The 20,400-nt window shown below is 44.7% G+C and overlaps 1 protein-coding gene across 5 annotated transcripts in view; it reads left to right on the plus strand.

Moving 5' to 3' along the window:
• Positions 1-14,748, plus strand: part of B3GNT4 (UDP-GlcNAc:betaGal beta-1,3-N-acetylglucosaminyltransferase 4) — a 42,069-nt gene extending 27,321 nt beyond the window's left edge. For all 5 annotated transcript variants that reach the window (XM_073586009.1, XM_073586005.1, XM_073586008.1 and 2 more), the window contains 2 exons: positions 10,209-10,268; positions 12,828-14,748. In XM_073586009.1, coding sequence (XP_073442110.1) covers positions 12,857-13,945 — 1,089 coding nt within the window. In that variant the 5' untranslated portion in view covers positions 10,209-10,268; positions 12,828-12,856 and the 3' untranslated portion in view covers positions 13,946-14,748. The remainder of the gene's footprint in view (positions 1-10,208; positions 10,269-12,827) is intronic.
• Positions 14,749-20,400: the final 5,652 nt, after the last annotated feature.

The raw sequence follows: 20,400 nt of genomic DNA on the forward strand, positions 1-20,400 counted from the left end.
CTGTTCCTGTGTCTACCGTGCGCAGTGTCATCAAGAAGTTTAAAGCCCATGGCACTGTGGCTAACCTCCCTAGATGTGGACGGAAAAGAAAAATTGACAAGAGATTTCAACGCAAGATTGTGCGGATGTTGGATAAAGAATCTCGACTAACATCCAAACAAGTTCAAGCTGCCCTGCAGTGCGAGGGTACAACAGTGTCAACCCGTACTATCCGTCGGCATCTGAATGAAAAGGGACTGTATGGTAGGAGACCCAGGAAGACCCCACTTCTTACCCCGAGACATAAAAAAGCCAGGCTGGAGTTTGCCAAAACTTACCTGAAAATGCCGACTTTTATTCCCCATTGACTTGCATTGGGGTCAGGTTTCGGACGAAACACCGACTTTTTTACTCTTCGCCACGACAGCACCCACTGGAGGTATCGGATCCGCCCATTTGGAACAGGAAACCCTACAGGAAAGATAAAAGGGGCGGTCCGCCTTTCCTCCTCAGTTTTGGTTTCCTGTTCCAAATGGAGCAGGATCCTGCAGGATCTTACCCGGGCCATGCATCCGCCTGTGCGGTCTCCTCGGGAACGGCAGGGGCTGCGGTCCGGAAGCAGCGTCGGGGGAGATTCCGTTTGATGGCTCCCCCCTCGTCTGGTGGCATAGTGGTAATGACCGGGTCCGGGGAGGGCCGCCCGGTCTTACCAGGGAGCGGGCCGGGCCGGTCCGGCATCCGGGGGATCCCCCCCCCCCAATCGGTGGGGATATAGCATGGAGGTGAGGCCATGAGCGCGCGAGCCGCGCGTGTGAGTAGCGGTGGCGTGGAAGCCGGCCGGCACCCGACGCTCCTATACCCCGGAAGTAATGGTTGAACTTCCGGGGTAGGATGGCGATGACGCGGCGCATGCGCCCTGTGACAAGGCGACTTCCGGGGGCACGACAAGAAGAAACATAAAACAGCGCTGCATCGTTGGAACCATGTCGTCCCCCGCAGAGTCGCAAACCCCAGCAGGGGATTCAGCTGGGGGCAACTCCACCAGGGACCGCAGCGCCAGGACAGAGACTGCCCGCAGGAGCGAGGCAGCAGAAACCCGATCCAGACCGTCTCAGCCATCCGACCCGGTATTAAGCTTCACTGGGTGAGTGTGCAAAGTATATACTCTACCTATTAAGCTAACCTCCTCCCTCCCCCCCCCCCCTCTCTCTTTACCTTTGACCTCTCACTTCAGTCAAAGAAAAAACTAAACATAAAGAATGCGCATTATGTTCAGATCCTCTCCCTGACTCCTACCCCAAAAAACTCTGCAAACAATGCACGAAAGAGACCAGGCAGGGGTCGACGATATCTTCCAAAGATATCCGAGCCATAATTAGGGAGGAAATACAAGCCATCAACCGCGCCAGCACTCCCGCAGAGTCCAGTCATAAGAAACAGGTCATTGTTAGTTCAGAGTCAGAGGAAGAACAGGAGTTAAACTCAGGCTCCGCATCCACGTCCTCATCGTCATCCTCGGAGATGGAAGGACGCGCATGTTTTCCACTGGACAGCGTAGATAACCTTGTAAAAGCGGTTAGAAATACTATGGGATGTGAAGAAGAAAGGGGAGCCCAAACCGCGCAGGACATTATGTTTGCGGGATTGGCAGAGAAAAAGAGGAGATCATTTCCGGTGATACCGGCAATTAAGGACCTCATCAAAAGAGAGTGGGAGAAACACGACCAGAGGGGTTTTCTTCCATCAGCCTCAAAACGGAAATACCCGTTCACTGATGAAGATCTATTAAAATGGACTAAAGTACCAAAGGTGGATGCCGTCATATCCTCCACTTCCAAACAGACCTCGATCCCGGTCGAGGACGCAGGATTGTTAGCAGACCCATTAGACCGAAAAGCTGAATCTTCGCTCAAAAGGTCCTGGGAATCCACCACCGGGGTATTCAAACCCGCAATAGCCAGCACATGTACTGCTAGATCAATGCTGGTATGGCTAGATCAATTAGACCAGCAGATTGAGCAAAGAGTGTCAAGGGAGAAACTGCGTGCAGCCATCCCGTTGATAAGAGGTGCAGCTGCCTTTATGGCAGACGCTTCAGCGGACATCCTAAGACTGGCAGCGAGGTCGGCAGCCCTGGTGAATAACGCCAGACGCGCGCTGTGGATAAAGAGCTGGAAAGGGGATGCACAATCAAAATCCAAAATTAGTGCAACCCCATGCGAGGGTGAGTTCCTCTTTGGAAAAGCCTTAGACGAAATTCTCGCCAAGGCAAAAGAAAGGAAAAAGGCCTTCAGTGATTCTCCCATTCCGTTTTATAGGAAAACCTTTAAAAGACGGCCATTCGGGAGAAGAAGGCAATCGGACAGAACGAACAGATGGGCCACGAAAGACGAAAAGCAGAAGGGTACCATCTTCAGAGGGCCAACATATAGGAGAGATAAAAATTAAGAGTTTAGACCCACCAGTTGGGGGTAGATTAAAAAATTTTTTTACCAAGTGGGAACAAATTACGTTAAACCCATGGATTTTGAACATAATCAAGGAAGGAATAAAGATTGAATTCCTTCGGATCCCCTATGAGTTCTTTGTTATAACTCGCCTTAATTCCTCACTTCAGCAAAAGGCTCTCGAAGACGAGATTCGAGTCCTACTAGCTAAAAAAGTTTTAGTTGACGTCCCTGAGGAACAACAGGGTAGAGGTTTTTACTCTCCCCTGTTTTTGGTGCCTAAACCAGACGGTACGTTTAGAACCATTATTAATTTAAAGAAGCTAAATTCATTTATAAAAAATTATAATTTCAAAATGGAATCAATTAGATCCACTATAAAGCTTCTTTTCCCAAATTGCGTAATGGCAGGGATTGATTTAAAAGATGCTTATTATCATCTCCCTATACACAACAGATTCCAGAAATACCTAAGAGTCGCAGTGGAAGTCGAGGGAAGGATTCGTCATTTCCAATACGCGGCAATGCCCTTCGGGCTTTCCACGGCACCAAGAATATTTACCAAGGTGATGGCAGAAGTGATGGCCTACCTTCGCCAAAAAGACACACTAATTGTGCCATATCTAGACGACTTCCTAATAATTGGGAATTCAGTCAAACAATGTACTGAACGCGTAACTGACGCAATCTCCTCTTTTCAGAGCCTTGGCTGGATCATCAATATCCAAAAGTCCAGACTCGATCCGCAATCTCTCCAGACATTTCTGGGATTTCATCTAGATTCCTTGACCCAGAGATGTCTACTACCTCAGGTAAAAATCACCCTCACAAAACAAAAAATACAAGCAGCTATAGATAAACCACGTGTATCCTTGAGAGAAGCAATGTCACTATTAGGATCACTAAATTCTTGCACCCCGGCAGTCCGGTGGGCCCAGTACCATGTCCGTACGCTACAACACCAGATCCTCCAAGAGGATAAGCGACATAGTGGTCATTTGCAGAGCAAAATAACCCTGTCACAAGAAGTCTTGACTTCCCTAGAGTGGTGGTTAGACGATAACCATTTATGTTCAGGAGTTCCATGGGTTATAGTTCCATCCTGTATCGTAACCACCGATGCCAGTCCCCAGGGCTGGGGAGCCCACATGGAGAATGGGTTTCGTCAGGGAAGGTGGAGTAAAGAGGAATGCGATTACTCATCTAATTTAAAAGAACTGACTGCAGTGTTCTATGCTCTATACAACTTCCTTCCGCAGCTCCAACAGAAGCATGTAAGGATCCTGTCGGACAACACCACCACAGTGGCATATATAAACAGACAAGGAGGAACTCGATCAGAGACTCTGATGTCTTCAGCGTCAAGAATTTTAAACTTAGCAGAAAACTATTTTTTGTCCCTCTCGGCCCTTCATATCAGAGGCGAGAGCAATCAAAAGGCAGACTTCCTAAGCCGACACACTCTACGACAAGGAGAGTGGTGCCTCAATCGGAAGGTCTTCAGGGACATAGTAGCCTCATGGGGACAACCCGAGGTGGACCTTTTCGCCACAAAGGAGAACAGGCAGATAAAAACATTTGCCTCCCTATCTCCGTCAGATCACCCAGACATTCTGGACGCCTTTCTGACTCCATGGAATTTCAACCTGGCGTATGCGTTCCCTCCATTGATCCTCCTACCTCAAGTAATTCGGAAGATCAGAGACGACAAAGCAAGAATAATCTTAATAGCACCGTTCTGGCCAAAAAGACCGTGGTTTTCGTGGCTGCAGATTACCGTATTTTTCGCTTTATAAGACGCTCCGGATTATAAGACGCACCCCAAATTTTGAGGAGAAAAATAGGAAAAAAACTTTTATTTTTAATAAAATGGTGGTGCATCTTATAATCCATGCGTCTTATTGCTTTCCAGGGGTGGTGATGGAGGAGGCCGGAGTGGAACATTGCTGCTGGGATGAGGGGGTGTTTTGATGTGCAGCGTGCCGCTGCCGGTGTCTGTTACTGCCGCCGCCCTCTGTCCCCTGATGCTTGCCACCACCGCCACGCTCTGTCCCCCGGTGCCTGCTTGCCACCACCGCCGCACTCTGTCCCCCAGTGCTTGCCACCACCGCCACGCTGTCCCCCGGTGCCTGCTTGCCACCACCGCCGCGCTCTCCCCCGGTTCTTACCGCCACCACCGCGCTCTGTCCCCCCGGTTTTTGCCGCCATCGCCGCGCTCTGTCCCGTTCTGAGGGTACTTGCCGCGGCACTCTGTGCCCTGATGCTGCCGCTGCGCTGTCCGCCACCGCCGCGCTCCTGTCCCCCGGTGGTTTCTTCCGCCCCACCGCCGCCGCCGCGCTCTGTCCCGTTCAGCGTGGGGGGGTCTCTGTCGCTCCATGCCTGCTTTCTTCCTGGAAAATGGCCGCCGCGCATGCGCAGACGGACATCTCGGCACTGAAATCTCGGGAGATGAGAGGAGTATATCCTCTTTGTAAGACGCACCCCCTTTTTCCCCTCAATTTTGGGGGAAAAAAAGTGCGTCTTACAAAGCGGAAAATACGGTATGTCAATAACAGATCCTTGGATCCTTCCGACTGCCAGTCTACTCTCCCAAGGCCCCTTTTTCCACCCTCAAGTGCTCAGCTTGCACTTGACGGCGTGGAATTTGAGAGGCAGTTATTGAGGACAAGAGGATTCTCGGAGTCCTTAATTACTACACTACTACAAAGTAGAAAACAGTCCACAACCCAAATTTACACTAGAATATGGAAAAAATTTCTTCAATTCCATACAGTACCTCATACAGCAGAAGTTCCGATAATCCCAATCTTGGAATTTCTGCAGAAGGGGAAAGACTTAAGGCCCTTTTACATTTAGCGATGCACCAGCGATCCAACCAGCGATCCGACCCGGTCAGGATCGCTGGTGCATCGCTAAATGATCGCTAGTGAACTTTCATACAGAAAGATCTCACAGCGATGCAGCAGCGACGCAGCGCACGATACTTACCATTCACACACAGCGATCCTGCGTCCTCCCGCCTGCGTCCAGCGTCGCTCGTCGTCACAGCAGGAAGTCTCAGCAGGAAGCGCCCGACGAGAAATGGAGCCGGACATTCTCGCGCGATCAGCGATGGACAGCGGGGGAGCCGGTCGTTGGTAAGTATCACACATAGCGATATCGCTAGCAATATCGCTATAACGTCACAAAACCAGTGACGTTTTAGCGATATTGCTAGCGATATCGCTTAGTGTAAAACCCCCTTTAGGCTTAGCAGTAAATACACTGAGAGTACAAATATCGGCATTAGGAGCACTATATGGCCATAATATAGCAGGCAACAAGTGGATAACTCGTTTCATTACAGCATGTGAACGAATAGCTCCAATCCACATACCCTCCGTCCCTACATGGGATCTAAATCTGGTCTTAGACGCCCTAACGGTAGACCCCTTTGAGCCGATCGACACAATACCCTTCAAATACTTAGCACTTAAAATGGCCCTCTTAGTATCACTGACCTCAGCTAGAAGAGTGGGTGATATCCAGGCCTTGTCAATAGATCCACCTTTTTTCCAAGAATACCAAGACAGATTGGTATTAAAACCAGACCCTGCCTACCTGCCAAAAGTGGCAACAAAATACCATAGATCTCAGGAGATACTCCTCCCAACCTTCTATAAAAATCCCTCTACTCCGGAAGAGCAGAAGTTCCATACTCTGGACGTTAAAAGAACTGTCCTGAAATGTATTGAGAGGTCCAACAGTTGGAGGCAGAGTAGGGCTCTATTTGTTTCATTTCAGGGCTGTAAGAAGGGGTATGGAGTCACGAAGAGCACCATTTCCCGGTGGATCAGAGAGGCCATTCATTTAGCCTACTCCGCAAAAAACGAAGATCCTCCAGGGAACATCAAGGCGCATTCCACCAGGGCAATGGCAACCTCTTGGGCGGAAAAGGGAGATGTTCTGATTGAAACTTTATGTAAGGCGGCAGTTTGGTCATCCCCTTCTACCTTCTATAACCACTACAGACTTGATCTTTCATCAACCTCTGACTTAAGCTTTGGCAGGACTATCCTTGGCACGGTGGTCCCACCCAGGTGATGGTCTCTGGAATCTCTCCAGTGGGTGCTGTCGTGGCGAAGAGTAAAAAGCCGGATTACTTACCGGTAATGCTCTTTTAATGAGTCCACGACAGCACCCGTTCACTTCCCCCCCCTAAGGATATCAATAGTTAAAGTATATTAACCAAATAATGGATAAGAAAGATATTAAAATAAGAGAACATTGCCTAATCCTTGGCAGTCCCTCTGGTACTCTGAAACGAAAAACTGAGGAGGAAAGGCGGACCGCCCCTTTTATCTTTCCTGTAGGGTTTCCTGTTCCAAATGGGCGGATCCGATACCTCCAGTGGGTGCTGTCGTGGACTCATTAAAAGAGCATTACCGGTAAGTAATCCGGCTTTTTGGCCCTAGTCGGACCAGTTTCATCCGACTCAAATTTTGTTTCATGAAACCCGGTCCGACCAAAGTCGCTCAACTATACTAGTAATCTTTGCTGATATACTAATTATGCATTGTGTTATGGAGCCAGTTTGTTGACTTCAAAAGCAGAGAGAGAAAACCTTTCCAAATAGTTTAAATCAAGTAAAAGCTACTTGATCTCATCTCCATTATTACCCTTTTAAGTAAATACTGAATGAGGGATACTTGTTAAGTCAAAAAATAGGTTACATGCCTCTGTATAAAGAGACTGAGAGAAAGAAACAACCAGAGAGATTTTACCAAGGCAATCATACATCCAAAGGGCCAGAGACAGGACAGCAGCCATTTTACATCATGACTCCATCACGAGGGACACGGATCTTTCATTCTACAGGAAACAACCTAGGGATTTTCGGCCGTGGTTGGAAGAATACAGATCTGCTCCATTGTTGAACCACGGATACTTTTGGAGAAGCCAGGTTGTGATCCTTGGAACAACTGGCCTTCTACCTTGTATGGACTGCCATCTTCCTACGCTTGTCGTTACCTCCTCTGTGTGCGTGCCACAAGTGGAGTAACCGACCCTGGACAAGGAAGTCAGGTTGTGATCCTTGGATCAACTGGCCTTGATTGGACTGTCATCTTCCTACGCTTGTCGTTACCTTACCTCCTCTCTGTGTGCGTGCCACAGGTGCGGTAGCAACCCTGAAAGCTCTGAAGCAACATCTGCCATTATCCCAGCGAGTCAGCGGAAAGGTGAGACTCTGTAATGTGCACCATCTTGGGTAATTTTGCTGGGACTGTTCTATGTGTTATCTGCCTGTTTTGTGGTTCAATAAGGCGTTTTACCTTCATCCTGTGTTGTCTGAGTAGCGTTATTCCCACATTAAAGGGAGAGCAGGCGTTTTGCGAGACGATCCCTGGTCCTTGCGGTTTCGTCTAGCAGATCGGGGATAGATACCCCACAAGGTGAGATTTTGCATAGTGCCCCAGATCGATGTTGATTGACAGTCATTTTGTATTTATTCCATTTTCTTACTATTGCACCAACAGTTGTCTCCTTCTCATCCAGCATCTTACTTATGGTTTTGTAGCCCATTCCAGCTTTGTTCAGGTCTATGATCTTGTCCCTGACATCCTTATAAAGCTCTTTTGGTCTTGCCCATGTTGTAGAGACTAGAGTCTGACTGATTTAAGTCTGTGAACAGGAGTCTTTTATAAAGGTGAATATGCAAGGCAGCTGTCTTTAAGGCTATGTGCACACGCTACGGATTGGTCTGCGGAACCGCAGGTAAAATGACCTGCGGATTGGCCTGCGGTTTATCACCTCTACAATGGAGGAAATGGTAAACCGCAGCAGAATCTGCAGAAAAGAAGTCATATGTCATTTATTTCTGCGGATTCAAAACCACAGCTTTTCCGCAGTTAAACATCCGCAGCACGTGCACAGAAAATTGTAAATCCCATAGGATAACATGCTACTGTACACTGTCTGCAGAACTGCTGCAGTTCTGCGGCCAAAACCGTAGCGGAACCGCAGCGTGTGCACATAGCCTAATGCAGGTAACGAGTTGATTAGAAGCATCTAACTGGTCTGTACGAGCCAGAACTTTAGGGTATGTGCAGATTCTGGTGCAGTTCTGCAGCAGATTTGGCCCTGTAGAACTGCAGCAGAACTGCAAGTGATGTACAGTACCATTTAAGGCTATGTAAAACAAAAAACGCTGTGCACATGCTGCAGATTTTTCCGTGCAGATTTAAGGGTATGTGCACACGGTGCGTATTCTGCTTTGGAATTTTCTGCGCAGATTTCACTCTGCAGGTCAAATGACCTGCATATTTCCTGCATATTTAGGGTATGTGCACACATAGTTTTTAGTCTCTGCGGATTTTGTAGAGAAAACCGCAGGAAATCCGCAGGACAAAGTGCTGCGGTTTTTCTGCGGTTTATCTGCGGATTATCTGCGTTTTTTCTGCGGTTTTGCCCTGCGGTTTTACACCTCATAATGGATGAGGTGTAAAACCGCAGCGTTTCTGCACCAAATAATTGACATGCTGCGGATTGTAAACCGCGGAAAAAAACGCAGCATGTGCACAGCTTTTTTTTATTTCCATAGGAAATAAAGGTACTGTACAACGCAGCAAAATCTGCTGCGTTTCTGCAGAGCCAAAAACGCTGCAGAAACGCAGCAGAATCCGCAGCGTGTGCACATACCCTTAGTGCTTTTTTTGTGTGGTTTCACTGCATGTTTTGTGCAGTTTTCCCCTGCGGTTTTTCACCTGCGGATTTCTGGAATGGAGCAGGTGGAAAACTGCACCAAAAGCGCACAAAAGAAGTGACCTGCTGCTTTTTTCATTCTGCACCAAATCCGCGCAGAAAAAAAAGCAGCATGTGCACAGCGGATTTTGTTTCACATAGGCTACAATGGTACTGCACATCACATGCAGTCCGGCTGCGTATAAGCAGGGCCAAATCTGCTGCGTATAAGCAGCAGAAACGCACCATGTGCACATAGCCTAAGGCTATGTACACACAGTGCGGATTCTGCTGTGGAATTTTCCACGCAGATTTTGCGAAATCTGCACGTAAAATGACCTGCGTTTTACCTGCAGTTTTTGTGCGGATTTCCCCTGCAGTTTTCACCTTCAGATTTCTATAATGGAGCAGGTGGAAAACTGCAGCAAAACCGCACAAAAGAAGCGACATGCTGCTTTTCTTTTATTCCGCACCAAATCTGCGTGGAAAAATTTGCAGCATGTGCACAGCGGTTTTTGTTTTACATAGCCTTAAGGCCCTGTGCACACGGTGCAGATTCTGTGCAGTTCTGCAGTAGATTTGGCCCTGCAGAACTGCAGCAGAACTGCACGTGATATACAGTACCATTTAAGGCTATGTAAAACAAAAATACCATGTTTTGCCTACATGAAAAATCACTGAAGTTTGAATGAGGCCTAATTTAGTTTGTTTTGTTGTCCCTTTCATCCGTGTTTCCACAAGGAAATAAAATAAATCCAATCATGCTCATAATGTTAGTATCAAATGTTTGGAGTGGTTTTGCTATGAAATATGAATATTTTGCCATTTTCTGTATTTGTCCTTTTATATACGAAACATGCTCATCTGGTAATATGCTTGTCACAGAGAAGTTGGCATGAATTCATTTTAGGGAATAGTATTTATACAGTGCACATTAGTTCACTAAACCTATATATTTCATATAGACTTTGTTTTACAAAATGTTTCAGTCCAGTAACCTTACGAAAACCTTAAGAACCATTCTGATTACTATTCACCAAGCTTCATTGTGTTTTGTTACAGAATTGCACTTTATAGTCAAGACGAGGGGAAAGCCATGAGAAACTGGCATTAGCGCAAGAGGTATGTATGCCATCAAATGGCAGAATGTTAACTAGGTTTCATATTTGCCTTTTAATGCCAAAATCAAAGTAGTTGTTTAGATTTTTTTTCCCCTGACTTTACATAAAAAAGGGCCTTTACCCAAGTATGACATATTAATTTATTCTGCGTTACTCATATAGCTCCATCATACTCCACAGTGCTTTACAGACATCACATATGTTAGTGGATCGACAAATCCATACAGTAATGACTTTCTGATTAGCTGCTAATACAACACATTACAACGCTAAGCACTACAAACTGAGACTAGCTCTGGGCCAAATGGCGCGGTATGGCAGGAGATTAAAAGAAGTGTTTTTAACTAAATTATGCATTTCTGAAGGTAAAAGTGCATCATTTTTAATTTTTATAGTGATATTGGGGGTTGTTTTGTAGAGTATTGTATCAGGGACTGTCATATACCCAGCAGAAAAGGCAAAAACAATATTTTAAAGGAGCTTTCCACCACAGGCAAAAACAATATTTTAAAGGAGCTTTCCACCACAGGGCAAACTTGGCAAGCAGTGCAGCTTGATGAATACGATATAATCACATACCTGCTGTCATGAGATGACTGCTCGGACTGGATAGCAGAGTGGAATCCTCACAGTGTGTAAATTACACTGTGTTATTTTTTGGCAAGCTGCACTGTTTTCCCTAAGTTTGCCCTTGGGTACACAACCGTTTTTTTGTTTTTTTTTATATTGTTTGCTTACTTGATTGCTACATATGCGTACCAACAGTACAATAGGAAATATGTACTCTAGGCACCAGCAGTTGCTGGAAGACTGGTTATGTGATCAAACTGATAGGTCTAACTGGATCCAGGACAGCCCTTATTCTTATCATGGTGGAATTGTCCTTTAATGGAACCTGTCATTCTTAGAAAGTGGTGTACCTCCTTAAGACACTATATTCTCACCTATGGCAAAATTTTTCTTAGTATTTATAAATATACCGGTATGTGAAAAATCTATTTCTTTTTGCATGAAATTAGAGATATAATGCAGACCCAGAGTTGTCTAAGGGTGCTATATTAATATGATTTATGGGCCCACGATATGCCAGTGAGCACAACTCTTAATCGTTTCAAAAGTTAAAGCTAGTTGATCACATTGTGTAAAATTGCCAATGATGGTTTGGTCAGTAAAAGTCCAAAATACTCCCAGCATTAGAGGGTTAATCCAGAATGTCTGCATATTGTCTCCTACAGTGCAAATGTGTTTATTTTATTTTTTTTATGTAACCTAATAAGACTTAATCGATTTTTACATTTTGTTAACAGTTGATTTGTCTTTCTGATATTGGTTTCAATTTAGTCTTAAAGGGCCCTTTATTGATAATAGAAATCAAATGAGCGCCTATCGTTTTTGCAGTAAATATTTGGCGAGTTGTGGAAGGTTATTGTAGGATTTTGTAATGCTTTTCTGTTATTTTTCATAGAATCATAGAATTAATTGGATTACACTTGACTTATTTGGAAGTTACGGTATACACACAATTTCTTGCTTGAAAAGAAATTGCTTTCTATGCTATAATGGATTTTCAAAGCTGAGGTGTAGTTAATTTTAAACACCAGCATGTAAATTGTAATGGTAATAGAGGAGCCTCTAAGGCTAGTTTCACATTAGCGATTACGGCCGCAGCGTTGGGCCGCGCATGGCGGCCACTAAGCCCCGCCCCTGCCGCGCCTCCACCGGTAGCTCCGCCTACGGACGCATGACGCCGCCAAACGCATACTGCGCATGGCCTGCGTCCCCAGTGCTAAAGATAGGGGACGCAGGACGCATGCAGCGTCATGCGTCCGTAGGCGGAGCTACCGGATGAGGCGCGGCAGGGGGCGGGGCTTAGCGGCGGCCGTGCGCAGCACGACGCTGCGGCCATAAACGCTAATGTGAAACTAGCCTAATAGAGCTCATATAAGGTGTGGTGAACTCTATAGGACCATTGTAATGCCTCTCTGCAGGGGAAACCAGCATTGAGAGCTTAGTGTCCAGCAGTGTAACTTTGAACAGTCATCTAGTCACTGATGGACCTGTGGACCAAATCCAACCGCATTGGATTTTTGTGACCGGCTTTTCAGTGCCCTCAGAGTCACAGTATGACCCCACTCACTTGTATCATGCAGTTATGTAGCAGCAACACCAATCAAACTTTGGTTGCTTGACAGCTGTCATGACCAAAGAGCCCCTGCCTAATTCTGTCAGATTTTTTGCTGCATGCATCACTTTTATTTTCATCAAAATGAAAGATGTTCAAAGCAGATGTGAACAGGGCTTTAAGATGGAGCCACCCATGGCAGCATGAAAACTGTAAAGCCACAAAACCACACATTCTTTAACAATTAGCTATTTATTGCTAAAAATTGATAGTCTATCAGAAAATTCCAGCGGCTTAAGCCTTGTGTGACTGCACAATTTTTGGTTGCTGTGTGTTCTCTTCTTTAGACATTCAGTTTTGGGGGTTAAGAAATTGCTTTTTTTTTTTTTTTTTTTTTTTTTTTTGCTTGGCTGATTTCTATTTTGGTTCATTTTACAGGAAAATACTACCAAAGTCTCTCCATAGAGATGGTTCTACGGCTGCGAAATCTTGTGCTCTATACCTTGTCCTTGTTAGTATTTGGGCTTTTTATCTACTTTTACAAAGATACTAAAACAGAGGTTGACCCTGTTGTCCCTAAAAAAGCAGAAAAACAAGAATTTGTCTTCTGGGCTCCTTCATTACAAAAGATCGCTCAATGTTCTCCTGATGTATCCGTGCTAAATGCCTCCTCAACCTTTCCTGAACTGCATCGCTTGTTCTTGATGTACAGGCACTGCCGGAACTTTTCCACTCTTATCATGCCGAAGCAATGTGAAAAAGATACCTTTTTATTATTGGCCATAAAGTCTCTTCCTATTAATATAGATCAGCGGATTGCTATAAGGAATACCTGGGGGAAAAGGCAAGAATTTCAGGGCAAGAAGATTAAGCTGGTATTCTTGCTTGGCAAGACTGAGGCAAGTGTACCAGCTCAGTCACTGGCCCAGCTCATTTCGTATGAACACAGAGAGTTTAATGATATCATCCAATGGAATTTTATAGACAATTTTTTTAACCTTACTCTTAAGGAACTTCACTTCTTGAGATGGTTCACAGAAGGATGCTCACACAGCAGCTTTGTCCTGAAAGGTGATGATGATGTATTCATTAATACATACAATATTGTAGAGTTTCTTCAGGAGATGGATCCAGGACAAGATCTTTTTGTTGGAGATGTAATCAGCAAAGCAATTCCCATTAGAAATACTAAAGTAAAATATTTCATTCCACAGGAAATGTACAATAAAAGTCATTATCCTTTATATGCTGGTGGAGGAGGCTACTTAATGTCTAGGAGGACTACTCAACGTCTTCTTAGCACAGCTGAAACCACTGAACTCTTCCCTATCGATGATGTTTTTGTAGGCATGTGCCTTGAAAAAATGAATGTGACTCCACAGTTTCATGCCGGTTTCAAAACCTTTGGTATCCGTAAACCTGTTGATCCATTTGATCCATGTTTGTATAAAGGGCTAATGGTTGTCCACAAACTAAATCCTACAGAGATGTGGATCATGTGGAGTTTAGTGAACGATGAAGGGATGCACTGTGCACAGTCGAAAAAGTCTTTATGAAAATGCGAATACTTCTGTTGTCATGTTCCACTACTTAAAGAGAAGTATATGTATGTTTAGTTTTGCAGCTATTCCTACTTGAAGTGCATTGTTTAAGAACTATGGTTAAAAAAAACTTAATAGGAGGTATAGTTCAGATCTCAATGGAGCACCAAATGTAGTTCTTCTCCAGTTAAATGTAATGGGTCATTGCTACATTTCCTACAGATAAAGCACTTTAAGAAATTAGAGATTTGCCAGAAAGGACCATTAGATGCATTTATTTAGGATATGCCCTAATTGATGGGGACTGAACCCCTGGAATTAGGAGACGGTAACCAGACTTCAGAAAGGAGGGACTGCGTCTGTAACACCTGCCTGTGTCACTGTGATCCATGCTGCTCTTTCTCATACTTTAACTTAGCCTTATTCACTTTAATGGGGCTGATCTGTAGTGCCGCCATGTTGACCTGGATGGGTTGAATCACACAAATTAGAGATTAATATCTGGCAATGTTAGTGCCCAGAAAACGCTTTAAGAGAATTTACATTGGACTATAGAGCTTAAAATCATGTAGTTATGCAAAATAAAATCAATTTAATAGAATATTATTCACCGGATACTTGAAAGCAAGAAGCTTACTAGAGGGCTACATAATCAGTTTAATAAAAGCTTCTGCCAGTAGTCAATTACCGTATAATGTTTACTTCCATACAAAAGGAATTTGGTGGCCAGTGGTTCAGTGCAAGAGAGTAACCTTGTTAGAACTAATTAGCATTTTAGTGACTGTTTCTGAAAGATTAATAAACTACTTACAAATTGCTGTGTGGAAGTGCTCCCTTTTTCTCCTGTACTAGCAAAACATAATGCATAACAAACATCAGAAATATAATATTCAGCAATAGTAACGAACACCTATAACGCACAATAATATGCATGAGGTTGACCACAGCTTTTCATGTATGATTGCTCATTTTTATTGCCCCATAGCCTCCTTCACATGTCCATGTTTAAATGCCTATGTTAAAAAACGGTACTGGTGCCATCAGTGGTTTCCATCAATGTTTTTCCAGTATGGACAAAGAAAGCAATGACAAAGCTTCTCCTATACTTTGCATTGTTAAGCACGTACAGCACATGGGTGACACACTGATGCCATCCGTGTCCTGTACATGTTTTCACAGTCCCATAGACTTGTATTAGCCCTTGTCATTCACGTTGCCAGAAAAATACAGTCATGTTTCCCTTGCATGGACACATGGTTCGTGTAAAAACATGGACATGTACTTAGCAGCATAGGTTACATTGGGTACATATGGTATCCATGAAAAAAACAGATGCCACACATACTGGAAACATGGACATGTGAAGGAGGTCTGAAAGCTGCTTTCTCAAAGCCAGAATCTGCAACAACCAAAAAATATAACATATTTCAAACCTCCACCACTGATCTTAGATCACAGTCTACTACAAAAGTGACCAGCACCTATTAACAGGATGAAGCCAATGTGAATAGGTGCAAGCTGCTTTGAGTACAATATGTATAATGCAATGCCTTGTTTATGTATATATTACAGTCATACCAGCCAGCACTTGTTCACATTCTGTTAGGAGGTTTGGGTCTTTTGTGGCAGACAATTGGAGGCTGTGATTGGTGCCAGAGTTGGCTGAATATTCTGCTAATCAGTATAAATCCTCACTCTGTGAAACATGTTCCATGTACCTACCGTGATGCATGGACTGGCTGCAAGTATCCAGACTAGTGATTAGCGAACATGCTCGGATAACCTCTTATCCGATCATCTGGGAGTGCTCCTATTTATGTTTGAGTCTCTGTGGCTTCATGATTTCCCACTGTTAGATAGCCTTAACACATGTGGGAATTACCTAACAAACAGGCAATCCCCACATGTGTGAGGCTTTCTAACCACCACAAATCATGCAGTCGCAGAGACTTGAACATAATATACGAGCATGCCCGATAAACTCGGATAACGTCTTATCCGAGCATGCCTAGGTGTTATCTGTGCATGTTCGCTCATCACTATTCTAGACCTGATCGTGACAGCCTCATAAGCATATATGAGACTTCCGAGTTCGGGTCAGCAGATCCACAGCCACAGTGCATCATGGTCCTGAATGAGGCTTAAAGTTGTTTTTATTTAGTGTTGAATCCTGATTGTACTGGTCCTTTATATTTGTTGACTTTGGCCCGGGAGTGGTATGGTTGTAAACAAAGAAATATACACCTTGGGGTAGCTAGTGGGCACACACAAATTGGCAAATTTGTGTGCTATTTGCCTTAATTTTATAAGTATAGTCTATATGGCAGTTAATGCATTAGTGTCCATATTTTCAATATTTATGAGCCAAGATATATGCACAGTATGCTGTCACGCCTTTTGTATGTTTCAATCACTGTGAGGTTCTTTAGTATAGTGAGCTGGCCTCAATTCACTATGTAAGTACTATGGGCATAATACAGAGCCGGACTCTTTCACAGAAATTAGAGAATACTTTGTGTAGGTTTCCCTATTTCGTTCTGATGAGATCATATCCCACTGCACATACAAAAGATCATGGATAAGAAATGTGAAGATGAGACATGTCCATGAAAGTGGTGTGTAATTGCACCCAGAGAACCCATCATCATACAGGTTTAAAGATACTGTCTTCTGCGACAGCATTGATAATGTCTGTACATATGTACAAGTGCTTCTCGCGAAATTAGAATATCATCAAAAAGTTAATTTATTTCAGTTCTTCAATACAAAAAGTGAAACTCATATACAGGGTGGGCCATTTATATGGATACACCTAAATAAAATGGGAATGGTTGGTGATATCAACTTCCTGTTTGTAGCACATTAGTATATGGGAGGGGGTAAACTTTTCAAGATGGGTGGTGACCATGGTGGCCATTTTGAAGTCGGCCATTTTGGATCCAACTTTATTTTTTTTTCAGTGGGAAGAGGGTCATGTGACACATCAAACTATTGAGAATTTCACAAGAAAAACAATGGTGTAATTGGTTTTAAAGTAACTTTAGGCTGGGTTCACTTTGCGTTAGGGGGCAATGCGCTTACGGATCTGTTACATAGCGGCACTAACGCAATGTAACGGACCCGTTAACTCCGCCATTGCCCAAAATTGGCATGCGTTAATTCACGACGCACCCTCAAACGCTGCTTGTAGCGTTTTTGGGTGCGTTGACAGTAACGCACAGCAAATGGACCCGTTCGCTGTGTATAAAACTGTATGGGCTAACGTTAGGTAGTGCATGGTACCTGAGCGCTACCTAGCGTTAACGCATACCGTTAGTGCTAGGTCACAAAAGATGTCAAAAATTACATCGGCGTTAGTGCATCCGTTTAACGGACACGTTAAACGGATGCCCTAACGCAATATGAACCTAGCCTTATTCTTTCATGAGTTATTTACAAGTTTATACACACAGTAATCTCCAGCGATCTCAGGCAGGAATGTAGTTATAAAAAATATATTCCTTTATTTCTTTTCGTTAAAAGAACATGTTACAGGTAGTGGATGGTAAAAAATCCAACGCGTTTCAACTCAAGAGTCAATCATGGATTCATGATTAAGACTCTTTTGAGTTGAAACGTGTCGGATTGTTTAACATCCACTGGGGTATCCACTACCTGTAACATGTTCTTTTACCGAAAAGAAATAAAGGAATATATTTTTTATAACTACATTCCTGCCTGAGATCGCTGGAGATTACTGTGTGTTTGGACTTATATCTGCCAGGCCAGGGCGGCTCCGTGCGACGGTGTGGTTCCTGCTATCCTGCTAAAGGTACTGTCACACTTAGCGATGCACCAGCGATCCCGACCAGCGATATGACACTGTCAGGATCGCTGGTGCATCGCTAAGTGGACGCTAGTGAACACAGGCAGATCTCACCAGTGACATCGCTGGGGACAGGGGTCGCTACTTACCTGTCACACCAGGCGATCCTGCGTCCTCCAGCCCGGCTCCACACTCGTCACTCGTCTCTCCACAGGAAGCCCAGCAGGAAGCGCCCGACGAGAAACAGTTCTCGCGCGATCAGCGATAAGCAGCGGGGGAGGGGGTCGTAGGTAAGTATCAGACAGCGATATCGCTAGCAATATCACTATAACGTCACAAGTTATAGCGATATTGCTAGAGATATCGCTAAGTGTGACAGGCCCTTAAAGGGTGAGCTGAAACATTTTTTTCACATTTACAAGTTTATGATCACTTATAAAATGTGTTCAAAGTGCTGCCCATTGTGTTGGATTGTCAATGCAACCCTCTTCTCCCACTCTTGACACCCTGATAGCAACACCAAAATGGCCAACTTCACCCTGTATTGTCTGGTCTGGTACAGGAAATTCGGCAAGAACCATGCAGTAAAGCCCATAGTATAGAAGTACGGAGCATCCTCCTTATTAGAGACTCTCCAATAAAATGATCATGCCTGTATCACCAATATAAATAATATAGAAGTAATATAAATAAAAACAAAAATGTTGGGTAGCAAGACAGTCTCGAAAACAGTCAAACTAAAATGAATGGTAAAAAAATGTTTATGTGAGACATGAAGTCCTGGTAAATATTGTCAGATGACCAGACTTTTCAAGAACATTTGTGGGGTCCACACTCGAGTATACAGCCGTGGACATGTGGAAGAGGCTTTGTCTGAATAATAGTTTGGTTTGTGAGTGATCAAGTCCTGGAATTAATTGTGAAATAGGGTAAAATGTGATTTACTCATGAAACTATACTTTTCATTACTTTTCCATAAGAATAACTTTACTAGGGCCCACTAAGCAGCAAATGTAAATAAAAAAAAAAACCTAATAATTGTAAGATGTGTGCTAGGTCTCAAACCAGGTCTAGATAGAAAGCCCTGGTTGGGATGGGCACATGGGGCAATAGTATCGGGAATCACTCCTTCTACCGTGCTTCCTACAAACCCGGCATCGTGTTTGGGGATACTTTTGGGTGGGAGTGGCAGAGATTGGGCAATGAAAATGGTGCTCTGCAAGTCTCCGGACATCTTGGACTCGAAGGCTTCCTCCTCTGCCATTGAGTGAATTATGAGACACTCAACAATTTTCTCCTGGAACTGGAAGAAAGTGAGCGCTCCTTAGGGTACCGTTACACGTAGCGATGCACCAGCGATCCCGACAACGATATGGATCGCTGGTGCATCGCTAGTGAGCTGCCACACAGGCAGATCTCACCAGCGGCATGGCAGTAGTCGGGGGTCGCTACTTACCTGTCAGACGAGGCGATCCTGACGTCCTCCCGCCCGCGTCCACGTGTCGCTCTTCGGCGCCTCAGGAAGCGCAGCAGGAATCGGCCAATGAGAAATGGCCCAGGCCGTTCTCGCGCGATCAGCGATGATCGTGGGGGAGCCGGTCGGAGGTAAGTGTCAGATGTAGCGATATCGCAAACAATATCGCTGCTACGTCACAAAACCAGTGACGTTACAGCGATATTGCTAGCGATATCGCTACGTGTAATGGGCCCTTTAGAGTTGTTTGTACAGGACAAAACTGTTGTAGCAATTTGGATAAGGTAGATTGCTACCTTTTTATACCAGGCTCTGGTCTTATGCTTCACCAGGTACGATTGAAGCACCTGGTCTGACAGGTCAACACCACTCAAGAATGTATTGTAATCTGTGACGCAGACTGGTTTTTTTTTTTAAATAATCCCATGTTCCATGTAAGGCCCCAATTTTTTTCATTTCAGGGACGTTTGTGGGGATCCAGGAACAGGAATGAAAGGCAGTGGGTTTTTGGGAAATGTACGGTCGGGCATATGAATATGGTTTGGTGGGCAATCAATAGTAGGACTTCTGAGGTAATGAAAATTAGAAAAAATTTTGGGTAAAACTAGTGACATCTACTCTTATTCCAGGGTCTGCTAAAAAAGAGGGATTTTAAGGGTGTGTTCACACGTTGCGGATTCTACCGCTGATCCGCAGCGGATTTTGCCCTGCGGATCCGCAGCAGATTCTGCTGCGTTGTACAGTACCATTAAAGTCAATGGAATTTCAAAACCTGCACATGCTGCGGAAAAATCCGCGCATTCATTTCCGCAGCATGTCAATTCTTTGTGCGGATCTCCAGCGTTTCTGCACCCATTGACTTGCATTGATCCGCAGCAAAACCGCAGGTCTCAAAAAGTTCTGCAGCTCTGATGTGCATGAAATGCTGCATATCGGGAGGGAGAGTGTGGGCGGCGTGTAGGCGGTGACGGAGGGCGGTGACTGGGTGTTTATGTGTGTGCTGGCTATGTGTGTGTGCGCGGGTCTCATCGGGCTGTCTGGGGATGTGTGCGGGGGTTACCGGGGCTGTCGGGGGTCTGTGTGGGGCTCATCGGGCTGTCGGGGGGATCAGTGCGAGGGTGATCGGACCTCTGCAGGGGCCTTTGCGGTGGTATGTGTGTGTGTATATGCAGGCATCGTCCGATGGGACTA

Source organism: Dendrobates tinctorius, unplaced genomic scaffold (assembly GCF_039654945.1).
Source record: "Dendrobates tinctorius isolate UK_male_01 unplaced genomic scaffold, ASM3965494v1 ptg000090l, whole genome shotgun sequence".
Lineage (NCBI taxonomy): Eukaryota > Metazoa > Chordata > Amphibia > Anura > Dendrobatidae > Dendrobates > Dendrobates tinctorius.